Consider the following 19,655-nt stretch of genomic DNA (forward strand, 5'->3'; position numbering starts at 1 on the left):
TGATGAAGTAAAGTAATTATGTGCATATTTTGAGGTCCATATTTGACGTGGCATCGATAACTGACTAGGAAAACAGTGCGCTTCAATTTGACTGTGAAACCTCCGGATATACTAATACTAAGAAAAATCATGCCACATTGCCCAAACGCCAAACATTATAGCCCATTAAATCCGAGTAGACGTCTACATCCTCCTGCATCTCCATCCAAGCTCTAAAAGATGCTGTTGACAATATTACCACCAATAGTGGCACCCGCACCAAAGATGGCAGCATTGCCAAGCTTCTTGCCAAACTTCTTACCATACTCTCCAACCTTACTATCTCCGCCGTGCTGCTGCTGTTCTCCATTGGCAGGTTGTCCACCCTCAGCGACGGCCATCGGCGGCACACTAGAGTTGTAGGGGTTCTGCTGTTGCGGTGGACCCTGCCCAGGAGGAGGATATCCATACTGAGGCTGCGCGTAGGGGGCGGGAGCAAATGGGGCAGACTTTTGCTCCTCGTGCTCAACGAGAACATAGTTCCTGGGGAATATGCCTTCCTGGCCGGTTCGAGTGTTTTGGCCCATCCACCAGTCCTGATTCATGTACTGATGCACAAAAATTTTGTCATCCTTCTCAAACGACACATCGCGGTTATCAGACGCGACATAACGGTACAAGGCTCGTGCATGGGCAAGCACGGGCTTGACGGAACGGCTGGGTAAGCTTGGCGCGGGCGTCTGGTCGTATGAAGGCGGCCCTGGCGAAGGCGACGTGGTAGCAGTGGGATTGCTGTTGTTTATACCCATATTCTGCATCTGCTGCGTGGGAGGGGACGGAGAAGTAGTGCTGCTTGCGGCGGGGGCAGGACTATCTCGAGCGGCAGTCGATGCGTTGCCGTTTGTTGTGCGGAGAGGTCCCGAGAGCGAGAGGGGTGATTCTTGTGGTAGAGCCGCGTGGATTTGGTCAAAGACTGCTTCGTTGATGACGCCTTTTTCGAGGAGATTCTCAAGTTCCTGGAGAATGATGGTCAGCGCGGCGGTTTAAAAAGTGTGAGCAGAGGGAGTCGTACGGTTTTGATATTCCGGAGCGACCGGTTGGTCTCCATGATGAGCTGGCGGTCGACGGATACCATTTTAAAGTCTGGCTCGGGGCCGGCTCGCCTATGGTTGAGATGGAGAGTAAAACGATTTGCAGCGTTTCAGGCTGCCGTTGATGTATCGACCGGCGGGTATGCGATTCAAGGGCACTGTGGTTAAAGAGGCTGGGAGGCGGAAGATGGAGAATGAGATTCGGGTAACGGAGGGGCAAGAAGGTTTATGAACAGACGGACTGCCTTGGCTTTACGTTTCAAGTTCCGCAGCGGTGCAAAAAGATTGGGGCCAAAGGGGAAGCCATCGAGGCTGTGCTGATTGGCAAAGCTAATAACGTTGCTGCAGCGGGAACACAACACGCCGTGAGTGACCAATCCCCGATCCCCAATCCCGACATGCTTTAAGTGTTGTGCAGCTGCAATCCATCAATTGATCAACATGAGAGACTCGTCAATTTCTGAAAGGCTAGAGGACAGACGCTCGACTGCTGCGTTGTACAGACAACACGTGATTTTCATGTCGCTCTAAGGCCGAAAACAAGCTCCATGGCACAATCGGCCCTGCATTCATAATTACAGTATTGCGGTGTCCCGGCTCCCCGAATACACCGTCAGTCCGTGCCCATTCCGACTTGTGCACTTGATGCGTGACGTGTAAGTCTTGGCAATATTACCATCGCCACGTGCACCTATGCAATATTCCCTCATTCACATCAAGCGTTAAGGTCTTATATAATTAAGTAAAGCTTTAAAAAGTTATTATTAGCTTAAATTCTAAGAATATATTATCATTATCATCATTGTTTTAAAATGTTCTAATATTTAGAGATATAAATAATTTCTATAAATTTTATTCAGCCTTCCCCGGGAGTGTATAACTATCTACACTTACAATGTGCTATCATACCATGAAATGTCCATATCGAGGGCCTGGATATTTGTGCATTATCCTGCTGCCCCATTTTCCCCTGTGACTTGTTACTTGTACCCCTGTCGCTATCCTTGTATCCGTAGCTGCATATCGTGGTTAGATGCACGATCACTTACTTCATTCACGTACAAAGGGTAATGGATAAACTTCTGAATTGTTGATTCGGAAACTACTTGTATAGTTCTTGTGCTCCTTCTTCCGTCCCTTGGGTCCGCGGAAGCCCCTTACTGCATTGAGCTTTTTGTAAGGTACGCCGGCATTACTTTGATTTCAGTACCACAACGTTTACTTACGGTCCGGGACTCCGGCATCTTGGCCCTCTTATCCCATCGCTCAACCTTCTCATTTCCTCACAAGACATAGAGCGTCAGGTGGCAGTTTTTTTAATAGCCAATAGACATGTTATTCCTCACAGCTTTGCTAATTCTACCAGCTACACTACTGGCCTTGTGCTGCTCAGAAGATATGGCCCAGAAGGTAATGGCTCTTTTCAACGCATCATGGGCCAACAACTAAACGGACATGCGATAGCTTCTCACCTCTGGCGCTAATTATACCCTTGCAACCTTTGATTGTATAAGCGCTACATGCTGCGGCGGCAGCCGGAGCTCCAGCAGTAACACATAACACAGCTGCTGATTGATGCTGGGGCCCAATACATCGGCTGTGAATGCTGATATTGAAACGCCATTACACGTTGCCGCGCATTTTGGACACGAAGAGGTTTCACAGAAGCCAGTTGCGGCGGGAGCAGATATCTTGGCAGGAAACTGCTACGGCGAAACACCGCTTCATGTCGCCGCCTTATGGGGCTATCAAGACGTCGCCCGGCTTCTTATGCACGAGGCCAAGAACAGGATGAAACTGTTCGAAACACTATCGAAAAAAATAAAATAAAATGAAATAATGGAGATACAGCATTGCATAGCGCCATATCGGGAGGGTATGCGGTGGTCAAGATGCTGCTCGATGCTGGAGCGGATGTCCATTCAAGAGGTCAAGGAGAAGATACAGTTCTATTCAGGGCTGTACAAACATACGAGGACGTGGTCGAGTTGATTCTCGCTGCAGGAGGTGACGTCTTGGCTCGCACTGACGATGGGACAACTGTGCTACATGGAGCCGCCGCTTGGGGCAGTGCTGCATCCTCCAGCAACTCATTGCAGTAGGTGCTGACGTATCTCTGGCAACCAATGATGGCCAAACGGTCCTCTATTACGCAGCGGAGAGAGGGCCCGAAGAAAAGATACGGATAATCCTGGATGCTGGTGTTGACATATCTGCCCAAACTATCAATACCAGAGAGACAGCACTGCACCTAGCCTCAGCTGCAAGTGTTGCATTTACAAACATGCGAGTCAAGGTTCTACTTGACCGGGGTGCCGATCCTAACGCGCCTAAAATGAAGGGAGAGACGCCGTTGCATCTGGCAGTTGCTGCAGCCAAGGGACGAGGCGACGTCTCGGTGGCCGCGTATCTCTTGGAAGCTGGAGCAAACTCCAACGCTGCAACTGATGCGGGAGAAACACCATTCCATGTCGCTGTGATGAATGGTTCTCCGACGGAATTTAGGTTGCTCTTGAATGCCGGAGCTGATGTCTCGGCTAAGAGACATGACGGCAAGACCCCATTATTGTTAGTACGGGAAAAGAGAACAGAAGCAAGGGCATATTACATCGAGGTCTTCCAGAGCCTTGTGACGAATACTTTTCTCGGATGGATGAAGTGGTTGTGTTGGTTGACGAGACGCAGGCCGCTGGGTTGCAGGAACTCAAGCTGTAGCACTCAGGTTCGCCAACATCAGCGTACTGGATAACATGGGATGACACCCTTTGTAATCAGTCGCAACAACCAGGATTGTTTCGCACATGGTCTTGTCACTACTGACGAAGTGTTGGCTTAGCTCTTCCATATTACGAAGCAACATATGGATGGATAGATCCGGCATGTCTCAAACCAGAGCCACACAAATAATGTCTACATATTTGGTGTGGAATGGATCAGGAACAATGTGTTGAGCTTGATGAATGGATAACTACCGGCCTTGGCATCGTCAGGGGCCGAGGAGACTGAGTATCACAGCGGTGGCGACATGCCAGCAACTGTATGTCATTGACTCTCACGCTCTTTCGGCTTACGCACCTCGCTAGCTCAACTAAAGTAACACCTATTTCGTTATAGCGCTGGGATGCTTGACTGCAGCAATCAAATCCAAGATACGGTGAAGCCTCTGAGACATCGAAGGAACAGCTTCATACACAACTCCTCTCGTCTGGATATGGGACACGATAGTCGCAGGCGCAAAATACTTATCACAAACTACCAGTTGTAACAATGAATGTCTCGAGCGATAGGTTATGAATACCATTGAGACACGCACCCAACTTTGGAAAATCTGGTTTACGTGCTCAAGCCCATGCTTCGCTGCATTGAGAGAGCGTGGAGATGGCGATGAAGCGAACGATTTATGATGATGGCTCCGGCTCAAACCCATGATGGCGGATTCTCCTCATACAATGGTGTGCTATTGACAACAGCTCGCGGGGTAAAGAGAAAAAACAGAACGACAAGATGGATGCATCTTGCCAGGCAGTTCCCGGTAGCACAACCGGACCCAATGCCTATTCGCGCGGACAAACGGACCTGCAACTCGTAAACCAAATGCAAGGAATTCAGCCCCAATGTAACCTGTCCTGTTCTCGGCCGTCGCAATCTTCATCTCGGGGCTTTCGCATTCGCGGCCATTGCCGAACAGTTGGTCGGTGGTTTTCTATACACAGAGCAAACCACGGAGAAAATGCAGACATGAATTGAGTGTTGAGCGTGTAGGTTTTCGCCTTGATACTTCCAAACGGCATCTGGGTAAATTCGTCCTGGTGACAAAAGATTGAGCTCGGCGTGGTGTCGGCTGAATCCGGCATCCGACATCTTCATGACTGCAGTAGAGTCGTATCAGACGGAGCGAGCTTTTGTCAGGCTCAAATAAAAAGCCGCCTCGCTCACACTTTCACCTTTGCTACCATCAACAGCTGCCAGCCACAACACCACGATGCGTCGAAGCTCCATCCTAGCGCTTCTAAGCGCTCTCGCACCTACAGCCGCAGAAACGTACAACGTCCCATCAAACCCAACTGTGTCGGGCCAACCTTTCGACAGCTTCGTCAGCTACTCTATCGAATTCTCGTCCTTTCCAGATTTTGCCGGTCCGTCTTGCTTCTCGTCTCCCAGCCACGGAAGAGTTGTTCTCACATCAACCCTCAGGCAACCACTCCCAACCCAACAAGTATTCCTACAACCTCATCAACAACATCCACGCCATATCCAACAACTACCCCGTCTTCCGCGTCGGCGGCAACACCCAGGACTTTGCCCTCTACAACGCATCCCAGCCCACGTCCCTCGTCGGCGTCGTTGACCCCGACAAGTCCCCCGACTACCCTACCACCATCACCATCGGCAAGTCCTACTTCGAGAGCTACGGGACATGGCCGGGCGTCAGGTTCTCCCACGGCTTCAACATGGGACTTGGCGGCAAGACTGCCCGGGGACGCGAAACTCTGGTTGATACCGCGCCATTGGCGTGCGAGGCCCTGCGACACGGCAACCTGTACACGTGGGAGTACGGCAACGAGCCCGACTTGTTTACGTCCGGGGCGTATGCGCCGCGGCCCAAGGGGTGGAAGGAGACGGACATGGTGGCCGAGTGGCTAGCCGGGACAGACGACATCAGGAACCAAGTCAAGAAGCAGTGTCCAGAGACCCAAGTGAGGTTCATGGCGCCGTCGAATGCCGGCGTGAGCAACGCGCTAAGGGCAAGCAAGATGTGGGCAGCCGGGCTGAATAAACGCGGCGACGTCGAGATGTTTTCCGCGCACAAGTATGTTTTCACCCCCCAGTACTCGCACAACTCTTCCATTCCCCGTTCCGCTGCCAGTCGGTACTGACGGGTACGGGGGGCAGCTACATCGACGGCGCCAAGGTGCCCGGGGTAACGCTCCAAGGCACGCTCATGAACCACACGCGCACCAGGCTCTCCGTCGACAGCCACGTCGCCGAGTACAGCGCCATCTTCGGCACGGCCAGGTCGCCGCCGCCGCTCATCTTCGGCGAGACCAACTCGCTCTACAACCAAGGACGGCCGGGGCTCTCAAACACGTTCGGCGCCGCCCTGTGGTGCGTCGACTTCAACATGTATTCCGCCGCCGTGGGATTCAAACGAGTCCACATGCACCAGGGCACCAACTACCGCGTACGCCAGGGTACCCCCCTCCCGACCCCGATCCCGGGCACGGGGCGATTCTAACTGTGAAGTAGTACCAGGCCTGGCAGCCCGTCGCCACCGATCTCGCCGCCGTCGGCACCAAGGCGCCCTACTATGCGTCCATAGCAGCCGCCTTCATGACGCGCCGCGTCGCCCGCGCCCCCGTTTCCATTTCCAATGTCCCGCTGTCCTCGGACGTTGCTGAATCCGCCTACGCGGCGCACTACGCCTCCCGCGGCGGAAGGAAACATCTCGCCCGGCTGATGGTGATTAACATGCACGGGTACAATACTACCGTTGGCGGGGCGGGATTGGAACCGCTTCCGAGCCCGCCGCGGAGGACGGTCCGGAAGTACAAGTTTCGTGTTGAAGGGGTGAGGGACGGTGTGCGTGCCAGTGTGTACAGGTTGATGGCGAATGGGAGCGATGCCATTACGGGCATCACGTACGACGGGTGGAGCTACAATTACGAGTTGGATCAAGGTAGGGGCGTGAGGCTGACGAATGTCACGGTTGGCGAGAAGACCGTCGTCGAGGGCGGGGAGGTGGTGGTTGATGTGGCGGACTCGTCGGCCGTTGTTTTGAGTTTTGGAAAGGATTGCTGATTTTATGCGCAGGGCTGTGAAAGGGGGCAGCTATGACGATTCTTGACCGATTTTGCGTGGGACTGTATCCGTTTATATGCATAGGACAAGCTGAAACGTTTAGTTGGTCGTCATTATGTATGCACTCGACACACAATTGAAAGTTACAATACAAGCAGTTGGCAGTTTTTGGTCATTATGTCAATTGAACTCCTGGATTCTAAACACGAGCCCCTCTGCAATTTTTTTCCCCTGCTCTTACATTATCGCGACACTTCCTACATACGCAACCCCCCAGTTACAAGAACTTGCTCTCCTTGACAGTGTACAGGTCAACATACTCGTCAACAGACATGTTGTCAAGCTTGCTGCTGTTCTGGCTGAGCTCAACAAGCTCCTTGACACGGCTTTCCGACAAGTGAGGTTCGAGGTGGCGCTTGAACTTGGCAAGGATGACGGGCTTGGCCTCCTCACGACGGAGACGGTGGCCGAGAGGAGCCTCAACAGCAACCTCGTCAAGGACAGTGCCATCGTTGAGCTCAACGGTGAGGGCGTTGGAGATGGTTCGGAGGGCGGGGTCGTGGTAGTCCTGGGTGTACTGGGTGTCCTCGACGCACTTGATCTTCTTGCGGAGGGACTCGACGAGCTCAGAGGTGGCAGCTTCGCCGCCGTCGGTGTAGTCGGTGGCTTCGAGGCGGCCAAAGACGAGCATGACGGAGCACATGTACTGAATGCAGTGGTCACGGTCGGCGAAGTTGTCCATGGGCTTGAACTGCTTGTCAATGATGCGGATGCAGGCCTCATGAGTGCGGCAGGTGACGGCCTTGATGTCGGCAGCGGACTTGCCCATGGCCTTGAGCTGGTGGAAGATCTTCTCGGAGGCCTCGACGGCGGTCTGAGAGTGGAATTCGGCTGGACGCGAGGGTTAGCTTTTGACTCGACCATTCACATACTATAAGATATTGCGGGGGCGCACGACATACCAGGGTAGGAGACCTTGAACAAAACATTCTCCATGACGTAGCTGCCATAAGGACGCTGGAACTCAAACTTGTTGCCCTTGAAGAGGACATCGTAGAAGCCCCAAGTAGGGGCAGACAGCACGGTAGGAACACCCTGCTCGCCCTTCATGACCTTGAGAGCCAGGTTGACGGCACGCTGGCAAGCATCACCGGCAGCCCAAGACTTGCGAGACATGGTGTTGGGGGAGTGGCGGTAGGTTCGCAGAGACTGGCCGTCAACCCAGGCCTGGGTAACGGCGTCGGCAATCTGCTTCTCGTTGAGGCCGAGCATCTTGGAGACGACGGCGGCGGAAGCAACCTTGACAAGCACGACGTGATCCAGGCCGACCTTGTTGAACGAGTTGAGCAGGGCCAGGCAGCCCTGGATCTCGTGGGCCTTGATCATGGCCTCGAGCACATCCTTGACGGTATAGATCTTGCCGCCGGCCAGGTTACCGCCGGCCTTGTTGGTGCGGTTGATCCAGTCGGCGACGGCCAAGATGGCACCCAAGTTGTCCGAGGGGTGACCCCACTCAGCGGCCAGCCAGCAGTCGTTGAAGTCGAGCCATCGGATCATGGCACCAATGTTGAAGGCGCCGTTGACGGGGTCCAAGACGAAGGGAGTGCCGGGAACCTTGGTGCCGTTGGGAACGACGGTGCCAGGGACAATGGGGCCAAGAAGCTTGGTGCACTCCTTGAATCTCAGACCCTCGAGACCACAGCCGAGGGTATCGAGGAGGATCCATCGGGCAGTATCGAACTGAGCAAACAGCGCGTTAGTGTCTGGTTTGATGCTGTCAGAGGAAAAAAAAAAAAAAACCGAGTAACAACAGCAATTGATATGCTACGCAGAGGCGGTAATGTGCTCTCCCCGCGTCCAGTCGTCTTGGTCAATCTTCAAGCAAACCTCCAAACCTCCATCCATCTCGACGTTTGTTGTTGGCGGGGTAGCTCCAGATGTGTTTTTTTGCCGAGGAACCCACCCCCAATGGCGGGGGAAGGAACCATGGAGAAGCAGGGACCTCGACAGAGCGGCCCCGGAGTCATAGCAAAGGGGAGCAGCAGCAGAAACAAAAAATACTCACAGCCAGGTCAGAGTCAATGGCCTTGTTGGCGACATAGTCGGCAATGTCCTTGATCTCAGGATCGTACTCGCGCGGTTGAGAAGCCATGACGGGCGCACCAGAATGTCTTGTGACAGAGGTGGAAAAGTTGCTGCGCAATGTCGAGGACGGAGTCGCAAAGACACGAGCTGCAGCGCCGACGGAGGCCGAGCGGCCGACGGAGAGCCACGAGGAACGAGAGACGCGAAGCTGCTTCGATGCCGTCCGCAGGCCACGGGTGACAGCAGACATTGTTGCAGACGAGCACGATGGGGCCTTGCACGGAGATCCGGAGCGAGCGGTGTTCAATTGAGCCAGAGAAAGGGGAGTTGAAGAAAGGGTCAAGTCCAATTGCGGGAAGGGGAGAAAGGGATAGGAGGGATAGGGACAAGAATGTTGGCCAGCTCGGCTCATGGTGATGGTTTGTTTGCCAGCGCCCAGCCAGCCGTTGGTGCGTTGCCGGTTGCTGGGCTCCGTATTGCCGGTGCATGCCGCGCTTGCATTCTCGGTTAAGCCGAAAGGGGACATTTGCGTTGCATGTGCCGCCATCTTCCCCAGAGCGGCAAACAACCAATCATGCTGGTTGGATATGACATTTAACGCCCGAGGGCCAAGCAGTTCGTGGCCCGGAGGGGCAACGAGGCAGCATTGAACCGGAGAGACGGTGCAACACCACTGGTCGGGGTCCTCTTCCTGGGTTGGGTGAATAGATGAAGACAGCATGAGCTGCCACTTGCCGTTCAACAACATTGTATAGCATTACGGACGAGCCAGCGGATGCCCCCTCGGTCTGAAATCTCGAATCTGTTGTGCTCCACAGATCAATGCATGTATCTGCAAACGCTGTGTGGAGTACGGAGTAACCAACACAACGATCCCAACGGTTCCCATGGAGCTATACATAAATCCTCGTCACAGTGCAAAAGTAAAAGACTGTCAGTCAAGAAGAGTCTATCTGATAGACCTGGAATGAGAATATCGGAAGGGAGCATGTGCTGCTCATATAACCACAGGTACTGTTGGACTTTAACCCAGCATCTTTGCCCCGTGCTCTTACATTGATGGTCGCCCCCCTTTTCATAATCCGCCGTGACAACAAATCAAGGTAAATGGCATAATCCACGTTTCCGGGTTGCTGAATGACCACAGAACCAATGACAATGGCACCTGCGAGGCTGGTCACAAGGTACATGTCGTGATACAAAACGTGGCTGGCTCATTCACAGTATCAACCAACCCCTTGATAGACAAGGACACATCAGTATAAGACGTTTGGAGGTGTCATGATCATCAGCTGCCTCCTCCATACAGCCAATAGTGATGAGATTGAAGGAAACAAGAGCATGGGAACAGGACCACCGAGCCAGCATAACATCTTCGTCTGGGATGTATTAATTGCGACTGGATGCCTCGTTTGACGTAAGATTTACTGACGTAAGATGTACCGACGAGATGTGCCGAACCTCCACCATGGCAGAATCCCGTATATATCTGCCTTGACTCATAATATTGATCAGGGACTCTCGCCATCAAGACAACGAGGTACTGTCATAACCAGACACACCAGCAGGCCTTCTCTGTCTGGCGAAATGCCTACAAAAAGAGTGTACACAACGGTGAGGCTGACTGGTGCCACGTAATATGCCAACCAACGCTTCATGCAGGAGGCAATTTCTGTTTCTGCGTGGCATCCAAGACGATTAAGATGCAGTCTGAACGCAGTATGCTTCGGTTTCAGTGAATATTGGCACCAGATTACAGTGTTCAATCTCTGCTGCAAACATCCCCAGAGGTGATTGAGTTTTTCGGGGCGGCTTTTGTGCTCCGAATCTCCCACAGCTGTGACAGACTCGAATATGTTCTCCCCAATGAGGCCCCGCAGAACACTGTAATTGCATCAGGCGAGCATCGAATAATCTGTTGCGTAAGTCGATGGAGCAAGCCGATCCTCGCAATGAAAAATTAGCCTCGCATTAATTTTTCTTTTTGGATTCTAATTTCAAGCGGTGACGAGTGCAGATGCGAGTGACTAGCGGAAACGCGAAGTCCATTCCTTTTATAAAAGGAAATTTTATGGTAGTTTGCTAGGCCTCTCGCCTCCTTGAGTCATTCTGGAGGAGCGTGACGTGTTGCCCGCTGTGTCGAGACTTTAGCATTTGCGAAAAGCCTTGGCACAGTTTTTTCCATTTCGAGGACCTTCTTTGGTAGGGACCCGCGAGGTTGGTCATCTGGTCACACCTCACGAGTCAGCCCGGGCGGTTAAAAAGCTTTGAAAGAACAACTCAAAGAGACTCCATGCCGCTTAGGCGACGCAAAAGTAGCAACGGAGGGAGGGGAGGGGCCAAGAATTCCCTGACAAGGAAACCATCGAATGTGGTGGGCCAAGTCTCCTATTTTCGGAGGCGGATAAGCCGTTGTTTTTGATACTTAATACAAGTGAGTTACTTATTATGATATTGAAGAATTGATACTAGTAAAACTTGAAAAGTAAAAATATTGCAATTATTAATAATAAAAAAATCTTACGTCTTTTTAACTTGTTGAGAAAAAAAATCAAAAAAACGAGCTAGATAGAGGGCATCTACCAACACTGTATTTTGGCCAGGGAACCGTAACTAACCACGCAAGTCTAATTATATTGTACTTTGTTAAATTCATCTTTACAAGATTTAACCCCAAAACGTATAGTATAATCAAGGCGACTCAAGTAATATTTCCTCATTCCTTACAATTCACCATCATCAATCTTGCTAGAATATGCCAAGATAGTAGTCGTTGCTAATTATGTCATGAGGACGAGGTCGCTGCTCATCATTCTCGTGCGTCGACTGATTCTGCCGTGGTTGCGCTTGTCTTCTCTCGCGCCATTGGCAAACACTCTCTGGTCCCAAAATCCTCCTCTGATATCTTGGGACAAACCACATCACTGCCCCAAGCTGGCAGCGCATGAATAATCTAGCTACGTGCAAATTCCACGGGGTGGCTCCGGATCACAAGTACATGTCCCCTTATTCACAGTCATCCTGCTCTATCGCACATCGTAGCCACGCAGCTTTAAACTTCCAGCCCTCAGTCCATAGCGTACGACAGGTACCTCTGCTTGTGTAGCCGTAGCCAAACCACTTTGCCGTGCAGCCTGGCTTCTCCCAGTAACTAATCTGCACCTGGCCGCTCGGGCAGTCTCACACGATGGATGTATCGAAAGATGCTACCTGGCAGTTTGTGTCAAAGCAAGCACCATCAGTTGCGCTGGCGACAGTAGTCTGGCCGTGTAATCTTCCCGTGCAACCGGCACTGTAGAGAAAGAGAGTCACGGGGGCCCTTTGGAAAGATGAAGTCTCATAGATTAATAGGAGCACTTCTATAAACTAAATAGAGGCGAAGTAGCAGCTGTCAATATCCACGCCTGCACTCTGTAGTTACTGTGCCGCCATGATCTAGTCTTGGCAGTATCAGCCTCGTTGCTGTGCCTCCATTACATGATTCCTCATGGCTGTGCTAAACAAACCATACAAATTATATTCAATACTAAAAGCGAGTTTCACTGCAACATTATTACCCAGCGTTGTCGATCCAGGACGCGCGCAGGAGCCTTGACCGTCATTTTCCCCAAAACAGCATCCAGGTTGCCGTGGTTGCTGTAGCAAATGTTATCAGCTTGTCTTGCCTCCACCGCGCTGCTAATGACTCGGTAGCTCCTGTTTCTTTCGCTGCGGGCGCTGCGGAGGTTTTGGGCGCGGTTGACGGTGTTGATGCCACCTTTGAAACCCCATCCGAGGGAGCAGTGGTGACCTCCCGAATGAAGCATTCTGCGAATGAAATCGTCTCCTTTAGTTTGACAGCTGCAAATGGTATGAGATCCATTTCATCATACCAGCGGGAGGGACAGCTGGAAGCGATTTGTTCGGCAGCGAGGCTGTGCGTGAGCCACCATGATGAGGCCAAACTCCCAAAGCCAGAGTACGCCGACATTACCTCGGATGGACCAGCTGTGGAAAAGCCACATAATCGTGAGCTTTCCGGGAATGGGCAGTCGAGCCATTCCTCCAGAGGCAAAGTACACGTTTTGAATAGTTGGGAGGTGTAAGAGGCCATGGCACTTGACAGAGTGCCTGTTGGCCTGGGACCAATGAGGTAATTTGTGTAGTTTTCCGCGGCACAAATCGAGGGCTCGGGCTCAGAGCTCGCTGGCGGCGAGGATGTCGGAAATATGACTGAAAAATCAATTGCTGCTGCAAGAGCGGCGGCGTTGAGAAGATGAAAGACGATGTTCATGATGTTGACGTTACATGTAGCCAGGGGGTTAAACAAAGACGGGCAGTAGTGAGGAGTAGAAATAGCACAAGAGTCTGGCTCGCTGTCGACAGTAGAGACATGTAGGGACTGGTATATGCCCTTGACCTATACATGCCCCTTGAGGAGGGTATAGAGACATGAGGCCCACGAAGCTCCATTGGACAAGGCCAGGTCTATCTTGGCGCGACATCACGTATGAAGAGCACGGGGCTCTGCGCTACAGTGTTGATGTATTCTTCCATCTTCTGAAATGATTGAGTACAAGCATTTAAATCTTACATTGACTTGTGAAAAAATGTCGTGGCAAACGAATGCTACAAGGCGCCAGCTCTCGCCATTCTGCCAACCGAGCGTCTGGTCTAAATATCATCGGTCGAGTAATTATGCTCCACCAAAGCGCAACGAATAGCTTTCAGACAATCATCTTTCCGATAATACTGCATATTAGGCCACCCGTGCTGGCGAAAGATGCCTTTTATTAGCTGATTCTTCCCTGTATCATTTGGGTGCTCCCCCGCGTTTACATCGCACACCCTTGTTGAACTTTGCGGAAGAAAGCTAAGATTCTGGTACTGCTCTTTGAGGACTTGGAAGAAATCAGGAATAGCCCATGTTCCAGCATCACGGAATGTATCGGCCTCATGTTCAGGGGCGTAATCGTAGGCATTATCTTTGATGGGTGCTCGGCTTGAATGATACCTTAGATGATGGTCACACTGAACCCAGTGTATGATACCGAGTCTCGTGTCTAGCAAGAAGCTGTACCGTTCCTCAGAGTCCCAAGTGAGACCAATAACGTGAGAAGGCACGTTTTCATAGTTTCCAGCCCCTTCAGAAGACATCCGTGCGACTTCGGAAGCATCACTACCGTGTTGAAAGCCATCTTCTTGCTCTTCTACTCGAGCTTTCCAGTCGGCAAACATGCAATCAGGCAACACGTTAGGCCCACTATCAGAGCAAGGTGAATCGATATAAGGGAGGTGGCGAAGTAGTGATATGACTTCATTCGTTTTACCCAGGCCACGCATGCTCTCGGGAGTAATGGATGGCCAGCCTCCTTTAGGTGGTTCCTTGATAAGGGTTTCATCAAGATACATCCGAGTTAAAAATATATAATAGTCTCGCACGGCCGCGACCGTGGTGTCACGGGAGTAAGTGACTTGGCTGAGAGGTATCATGGCTCGGTGTAGAAAATAATGGTGAAGAAAATAATAGTGTAGAAGTTGTGTTTGTTCAAGCCTTGTGAAGAAATAAAGTCAGAAAAGACGAGACCTGAGGATGGAGAGATGCAAAAAAATATAACGGGGTACACTTGCTATTCAATTAGAGCGCGTTCCTTTTGTCATGAAGGAGTATGGAAATCCTCGCTAAAAGGTCCAATAATAATTTCCCTTTGATGTGGCGTCATGGGATCAAGATGCCTGCGGTGGAAACGGTGAAGTATCCGCTTGGGACTCCCGACTTGGTTGCCAAGCTTCAAGTTTTGAAGACCCTTGCTCGGCGAGTCAAGAGATGACAAGGCTGTCAATATATACACCTGTATAAGGCATAACTACCTAGGTATCAATTAATTGTACACATGTACTCGTGCACGCTCCACATTAGGCTGGGTTGTTCAGCCAGCAACCTGTGGTGGTGAGAGCTTCGCTCGAACCACCAAATTATGGAGCGGACACGATGAATACATACGCTCTCATACCGTTCAACTTATCTGTCAACGTTACAATATGGGTCTCAAAGAAAGACTGTAAACGATTCCTGGGTCCGCACGCCCGGCCCCTGCAGATCCAGAAGTTCATCATCTGCAGAGGTGGAAAGACAAGAAACAATTTGTAAAAGTACCACTTGGCAGGGAAATGGCATTTAAATGTCGTGATGGAAATTTTCGACTTTGCCTTTTATTCTTTCCTTCTCTCACTGTTTATTTTCTATTCTTGTCCCGCAACTAGTCAAGATGCGAGTTCCTCGGGATATGGCTATTGCCTTTACCTTGGTGTTGATTATCAATGCCGTGCACGCAGCTCTCAATCTTGATGGAAGGCAAGCCACGGAGCCAGTTGGTCATGACGATCCTTCACCCATTGGTGATATCGACGCGTACGACTCAGACTACCACGATTGCCCGCTTCCATGCCAAGATTACTCCAACCCGCACAGCTGGATTCCTTGCCTCTCTGTTAAGCGTTTGCATAATCCTCTGCTATGAATATTGCAGTGACTAGCCCTAAGAAGGGCCATGATCTCTTTCGTTCCAGCCTGGACACTGCTACCGCTTGTTTCTCCCAAGGTAAACCCACCAAGGGAATCCTAAGCGTGGCTTCAACTATGGATATCAAGGGAGCCGGAGATGGGCGTCAGGCTGCTGATCTCTCGCGTGTCATGGGAAATTACTTCCAAGAGAAGGACAACTGCGATGAGAGTCTCATTTTAGGATATCACCACAAGACTGCTGCCGGTATCTACATTGGATCCGGCTTAGGCAAACAAACAGCCGAGTCCTCTCTGAATGCTATGGCCGATCGCTTACAATCGAACTCATAGGCGCCCAATCATACTACTGCCGAGCATTGCAGAACTGAGCTGCAGGCGGAAGAGAGTTTTGGTCTATCTATTGATACAACTGGAGATCTGGCTGCGGTATAAAGGGCCGTGTTAGCGTGCAGCGAGGGCATCTATGCTACATCCAACATGATTCTGCGGCCAACGGGATCGATACCCAGCATTCACATTCGGCAGATTGCCAAAGGAAACTTCCCGGGAAACAACGAGACATTGGCCATGAGCTCTGGACATCTGGACAGGTCCGTTGGAATGGAAAAAGTCAAAACATCAAGGCCCCGAAATACTTGTCGGTATATCGGAGTCAACTCTGGAGATGGCTGCACAGATCTCGTTTCTCGATGCGTCATTTCTAGTACCGACCTTCACAGGTACAATCCTAAGCCAAACTTGTGCTCCAGTCTCATGCCAGGAGACTATGTCTGCTGCTCACCTGGGCAACCGTACAAGGAGCCAACACCCGAGCCGCCTACGCCTAGCACAGACGGTACCTGCGCAATTCATCTCATCAGCGATATGACAGATGCGATAATATTACCAAATTATACGGAGTTACTACAAGGGAGTTGGAAGGCTGGAATAAGGGTAAGACATGGGCTTGGACCGAGTGCAAGGACATGCTAGCGGGCTATAATATGTGCGTAAGCGATGGCTTGGTACTATTGCCGCTATTATAGTAAGGCACTTGATGTGGACTAATAGTCCCAGGCAAGCCCCCAAAAGACAAGTCAATATTTATTGCCGACTTAAACCCATGTCCGCTCAAGGCCTGTTGCAGCAACTAGGGCTTCTAGTGTTTTCCCGGCCCATCACAAGGTACACCAGCCTGATGGTGGCGGCCCGGGGAGTAGGAAAAAGGGCTACCAAAACACTTGCGTGTCTAACAGCGGTAGGGAAATCAAGCTCGAGTCTGGTCCGCCTGCTGCCTTTCAAAGGACTGGTTACTATGAAGCCTTTGCGTCGAAGCGAGACTGCCTTCATTTAAAGGCAAAGCATGCGAATACTAATGTTTCATATGCACATATTCACTGGAATTCGCTGATATCGATCCCGTCACTTGGAAACCAGTCATTAGCGAGGGCAAAGACTTGTGGGAGGACTTCAAAAAGCTGCCAAATGTAAAGCGCATTCTATCATTGGGTGGTTGGGCATACTCGACAGAGCCCGCCACGTATGGTATTATCCGAAATGCCATCGTCAATAACAGTCAAGTTTTTGCCGGTAACTGCGCACAATTTGTCAAGGACGAGGGCATCGACGGTGTCGATATTGATTGGAAATACCCTGGTGTGAGTACCTATTATCTCCTTCGCCTCCTGCTCATCGCGGCCTGGCTTCCAGACTTGAAATATGGCCATTCACAAGAACGAAATGTATTCAACTGAACTACTATTCTGTACTAACCCATGTCAGGCGCCGGATATCTACGTCGGGGCCAGCCCTTGGCCAAAAATCTGACGGAGCGAACTACCTCGAATTCCTCACAGCATTAAAAGCCAGAATAGGAAGGGACAAGTCGGTATCAATTGCAGCTCCTGCATTATACTGGTATTTAAAGGCATTTCCTTTCGACCGGATTGCTTCTATTGTTGACTGTATCGTGTATATGGCGTATGACTTGCATGGCCAGTGGGATGCCGGTAACCCCAACGCCTTTGACGAATGCCCATCTGGTAGATGCATTCGAAGTCATGGTCAGTGCTCGGACGTCAAAAGAAGCTGATAAAATGTGATTTGCTAACAGCTAACGAATGCAGTAAATTGGACTGAAACCAACAACATGCTCGTGATGAGTAGGTTGCGTCTCCCACCATTGAATCTATTTCTTCCAACGGATTGTTTTGTCTTTCGGCTTAGTTACTAAAGCCGGGGTTCCCAATAACAGAATTTTCGTTGGTGAAGCTGGTTACGGCAGGTCATTTCGCATGGCCAAGGAGGGTTGCTGGGGCCCGACGTGTGACTTTACAGGTTCCCGTACAGATTCATCCGCGAATCCTGGTCGCTGTACCAACACCAGAGGATACCTAGCCTATGCGGAGATCGAAGAGATGATAAGAGGGAGTCAATGTGAAGACGTTCCACGATGACGACTCCAACACGGATGTTTTGCTCTACAATGCAGACCACGTCGGTTACATGACTCCAACAACGAAAGACACGCGACGAAACAGACTGGGGGAAGCTTAATTTCGCTGGGACAATTGACTGGGCTGTCGACTTGCAAAAATTCTCCGAGGACGAGATGACCACCACTGATCAGCCTAATCGGGCCAAGGCTGTATATCGGGCCACGACGTGACCCTAGAAACTGCCGAAATGTGCGAGTTTGCGTGTGAATATGGCTTCTGTCCTCCATTCTTGTGCATTTGCGTTGAGAAGGGAAAGCTCAAGGGTCTGCCAGCCGAGAAGAAAGACGTCGAGGGTCATCACCTCGGCACAGTATGACGTCAATGCCCAAGAAATTACCCAGGCATGCTACCACTACAGTTCTGCAATGAGAGTCAGCCCTCAATGGGCAACCATTACCTGCCCCCCCCGGAAGCTGGCAAACCCAATTGGCGACAGGACGGCAAGGCGACTTTGACTTGGGCGGTACAGCATGACGGTAACGAGTGGGAAGACAAAGCACATCGACAGGAGCCCCAATGTGAGAGGGACGAGTATCCACCCGCATATCCCATGAATATGCAAGACGACGCTTGGAAATGGGGCGGGCAGCCGCAGGGCAATGGGCAGCTCGTCCGCTTCCTCCCCGCCAAACAGAACCAGAAGGCCGGGAAACTTTGGCAGGGCATCTGCTTCGAGGGGCCTGTAGGGGCCATTTCAGACACAGACTTGGTAAATCGCGTCAGGAATACGCCAGCCAAGCAGCAGGACGTTTTCAAGGACGCCGACAAACCGCCACCTTTGCCGAGATTACAGTTGCCCAAAGACCACGATGGCAAATGGCGCAAACCCACTCCCCAACGATGGCGTCCGTGGCCTTGCATCTAGCTGTGATCAGACACGTTTTGGGTCAAATGGAATAAGGCCCCCTCTTGAAGCTCCCTGGATTTTTATTCCGTCATTGCAGCTTTGAGGGCGGTGCAAAACGCAGGTAGGAAGTCCGCCTTCGTAATGTGCGTAATCCCGCTCTTGTCAGCACTTTAATTTCTTTGCCATAGGCCTTCTTCAGTGGCCCAAAGCAGCCAACCTCTAGTGGCCAAAGGATATGAGACGAATGGAAAGGCATGCAAAGCGTGATAATCTGATGTTCCTTGCAGAATAGCTCGAATTCCGTTGAGCGGTGGCTTTCATGCCCATCCATGATTAGGAGACGATATGCACCTTGAGTTTGCGGCTTCGTGTGCTTTTCAAAGTGCTGGCTGTGAAGCCTGCAGTGTTTTTTCGCTCAAGGTCATGATGCAAAAACCCAAAAGATTACCCTGTTTTGATGGTATTGCGTGAGAAATTGCGTATTAAAGGCTGTTGGCTGGGTATCTTAGACGTCGGCCGCTGTCCCGGCACGTCTTTTTACTGTCACACGAAAGCGGGCATCAGTACCTAGATAACACACAAAATGATAATAAAAAGCCTTAAATTAAGCTATAAAAGAGAGAATTATATGCGCCTCTTAAAAAGGGGCACTTAGCTCTATAAATGCTATGCGTATTATTTAATTTTCGTGTGTATTACGTAGCTAAATACCTAATATAGCTAATAGGCTTATTATATTATATAATATACCCTTTAATTAAAGCTACGTTTAAAGCTATTATAAGCCTTTAAGCTAATAAGCCTACACTTAGCTAAGTACTTAATTAAAGCTCTTACACGCCTATTAATACCTTTAATTTACTTTTTATAGT

General features: G+C 50.8%; 8 protein-coding genes across 8 annotated transcripts; 4 read left to right on the forward strand and 4 right to left on the reverse strand.

The window, feature by feature from the left end:
* Positions 1–65: 65 nt before the first annotated feature.
* Positions 66–1,491, reverse strand: PIN3 (protein that induces appearance of [PIN+] prion when overproduced). Its single transcript, XM_007815728.2, has 2 exons — positions 1,052–1,491; positions 66–995 (listed from the first exon to the last, which is right to left on the reverse strand). The coding sequence occupies exons 1-2, from the start codon at positions 1,112–1,114 to the stop codon at positions 213–215; spliced, it is 846 nt and encodes a 281-aa protein (XP_007813919.2). The 5' UTR covers positions 1,115–1,491; the 3' UTR covers positions 66–212.
* Positions 1,492–3,354: 1,863 nt separating this feature from the next.
* On the forward strand, positions 3,355–4,199 carry J3458_009206 (uncharacterized protein; the record flags this gene model as incomplete). The annotated part of the gene is made up of 3 exons (XM_007815727.2): positions 3,355–3,736; positions 4,061–4,107; positions 4,185–4,199. 3 exons carry the CDS (start codon positions 3,355–3,357, stop codon positions 4,197–4,199), a joined length of 444 nt encoding a protein of 147 aa, XP_007813918.2.
* A 759-nt stretch (positions 4,200–4,958) lies between these two features.
* On the forward strand, positions 4,959–8,915 carry J3458_009207 (uncharacterized protein). Its single transcript, XM_066119634.1, has 4 exons — positions 4,959–5,206; positions 5,265–5,880; positions 5,964–6,252; positions 6,318–8,915. Exons 1-4 carry the CDS (start codon positions 5,053–5,055, stop codon positions 6,867–6,869), a joined length of 1,611 nt encoding a protein of 536 aa, XP_065975430.1. The 5' UTR covers positions 4,959–5,052; the 3' UTR covers positions 6,870–8,915.
* On the reverse strand, positions 6,954–9,378 carry PDH1_1 (ATP-binding cassette transporter CGR1). Its single transcript, XM_007815725.2, has 3 exons — positions 8,935–9,378; positions 7,832–8,609; positions 6,954–7,760 (listed from the first exon to the last, which is right to left on the reverse strand). Exons 1-3 carry the CDS (start codon positions 9,364–9,366, stop codon positions 7,147–7,149), a joined length of 1,824 nt encoding a protein of 607 aa, XP_007813916.2. The 5' UTR covers positions 9,367–9,378; the 3' UTR covers positions 6,954–7,146.
* Positions 9,379–12,552: 3,174 nt separating this feature from the next.
* J3458_009209 (uncharacterized protein) lies at positions 12,553–13,227 on the reverse strand (the record flags this gene model as incomplete). Its single annotated transcript, XM_066119635.1, has 1 exon — positions 12,553–13,227. The coding sequence occupies one exon, from the start codon at positions 13,225–13,227 to the stop codon at positions 12,553–12,555; it is 675 nt and encodes a 224-aa protein (XP_065975431.1).
* A 279-nt stretch (positions 13,228–13,506) lies between these two features.
* J3458_009210 (uncharacterized protein) lies at positions 13,507–14,521 on the reverse strand. Its single transcript, XM_066119636.1, has one exon. The coding sequence runs from the start codon at positions 14,424–14,426 to the stop codon at positions 13,608–13,610; it is 819 nt and encodes a 272-aa protein (XP_065975432.1). The 5' UTR covers positions 14,427–14,521; the 3' UTR covers positions 13,507–13,607.
* A 681-nt stretch (positions 14,522–15,202) lies between these two features.
* On the forward strand, positions 15,203–15,789 carry J3458_009211 (uncharacterized protein; the record flags this gene model as incomplete). The annotated part of the gene is made up of 2 exons (XM_066119637.1): positions 15,203–15,345; positions 15,504–15,789. 2 exons carry the CDS (start codon positions 15,203–15,205, stop codon positions 15,787–15,789), a joined length of 429 nt encoding a protein of 142 aa, XP_065975433.1.
* Positions 15,790–18,318: 2,529 nt separating this feature from the next.
* Positions 18,319–19,380, forward strand: J3458_009212 (uncharacterized protein; the record flags this gene model as incomplete). Its single annotated transcript, XM_066119638.1, has 2 exons — positions 18,319–18,926; positions 19,071–19,380. The coding sequence occupies one exon, from the start codon at positions 18,319–18,321 to the stop codon at positions 18,799–18,801; it is 483 nt and encodes a 160-aa protein (XP_065975434.1). The 3' UTR covers positions 18,802–18,926; positions 19,071–19,380.
* Between the last annotated feature and the right edge of the window lie 275 nt (positions 19,381–19,655).

Source organism: Metarhizium acridum (genome assembly GCF_019434415.1).
Source record: "Metarhizium acridum strain ARSEF 324 chromosome Unknown scaffold_141, whole genome shotgun sequence".
In the NCBI taxonomy this organism is placed as follows: domain Eukaryota; kingdom Fungi; phylum Ascomycota; class Sordariomycetes; order Hypocreales; family Clavicipitaceae; genus Metarhizium; species Metarhizium acridum.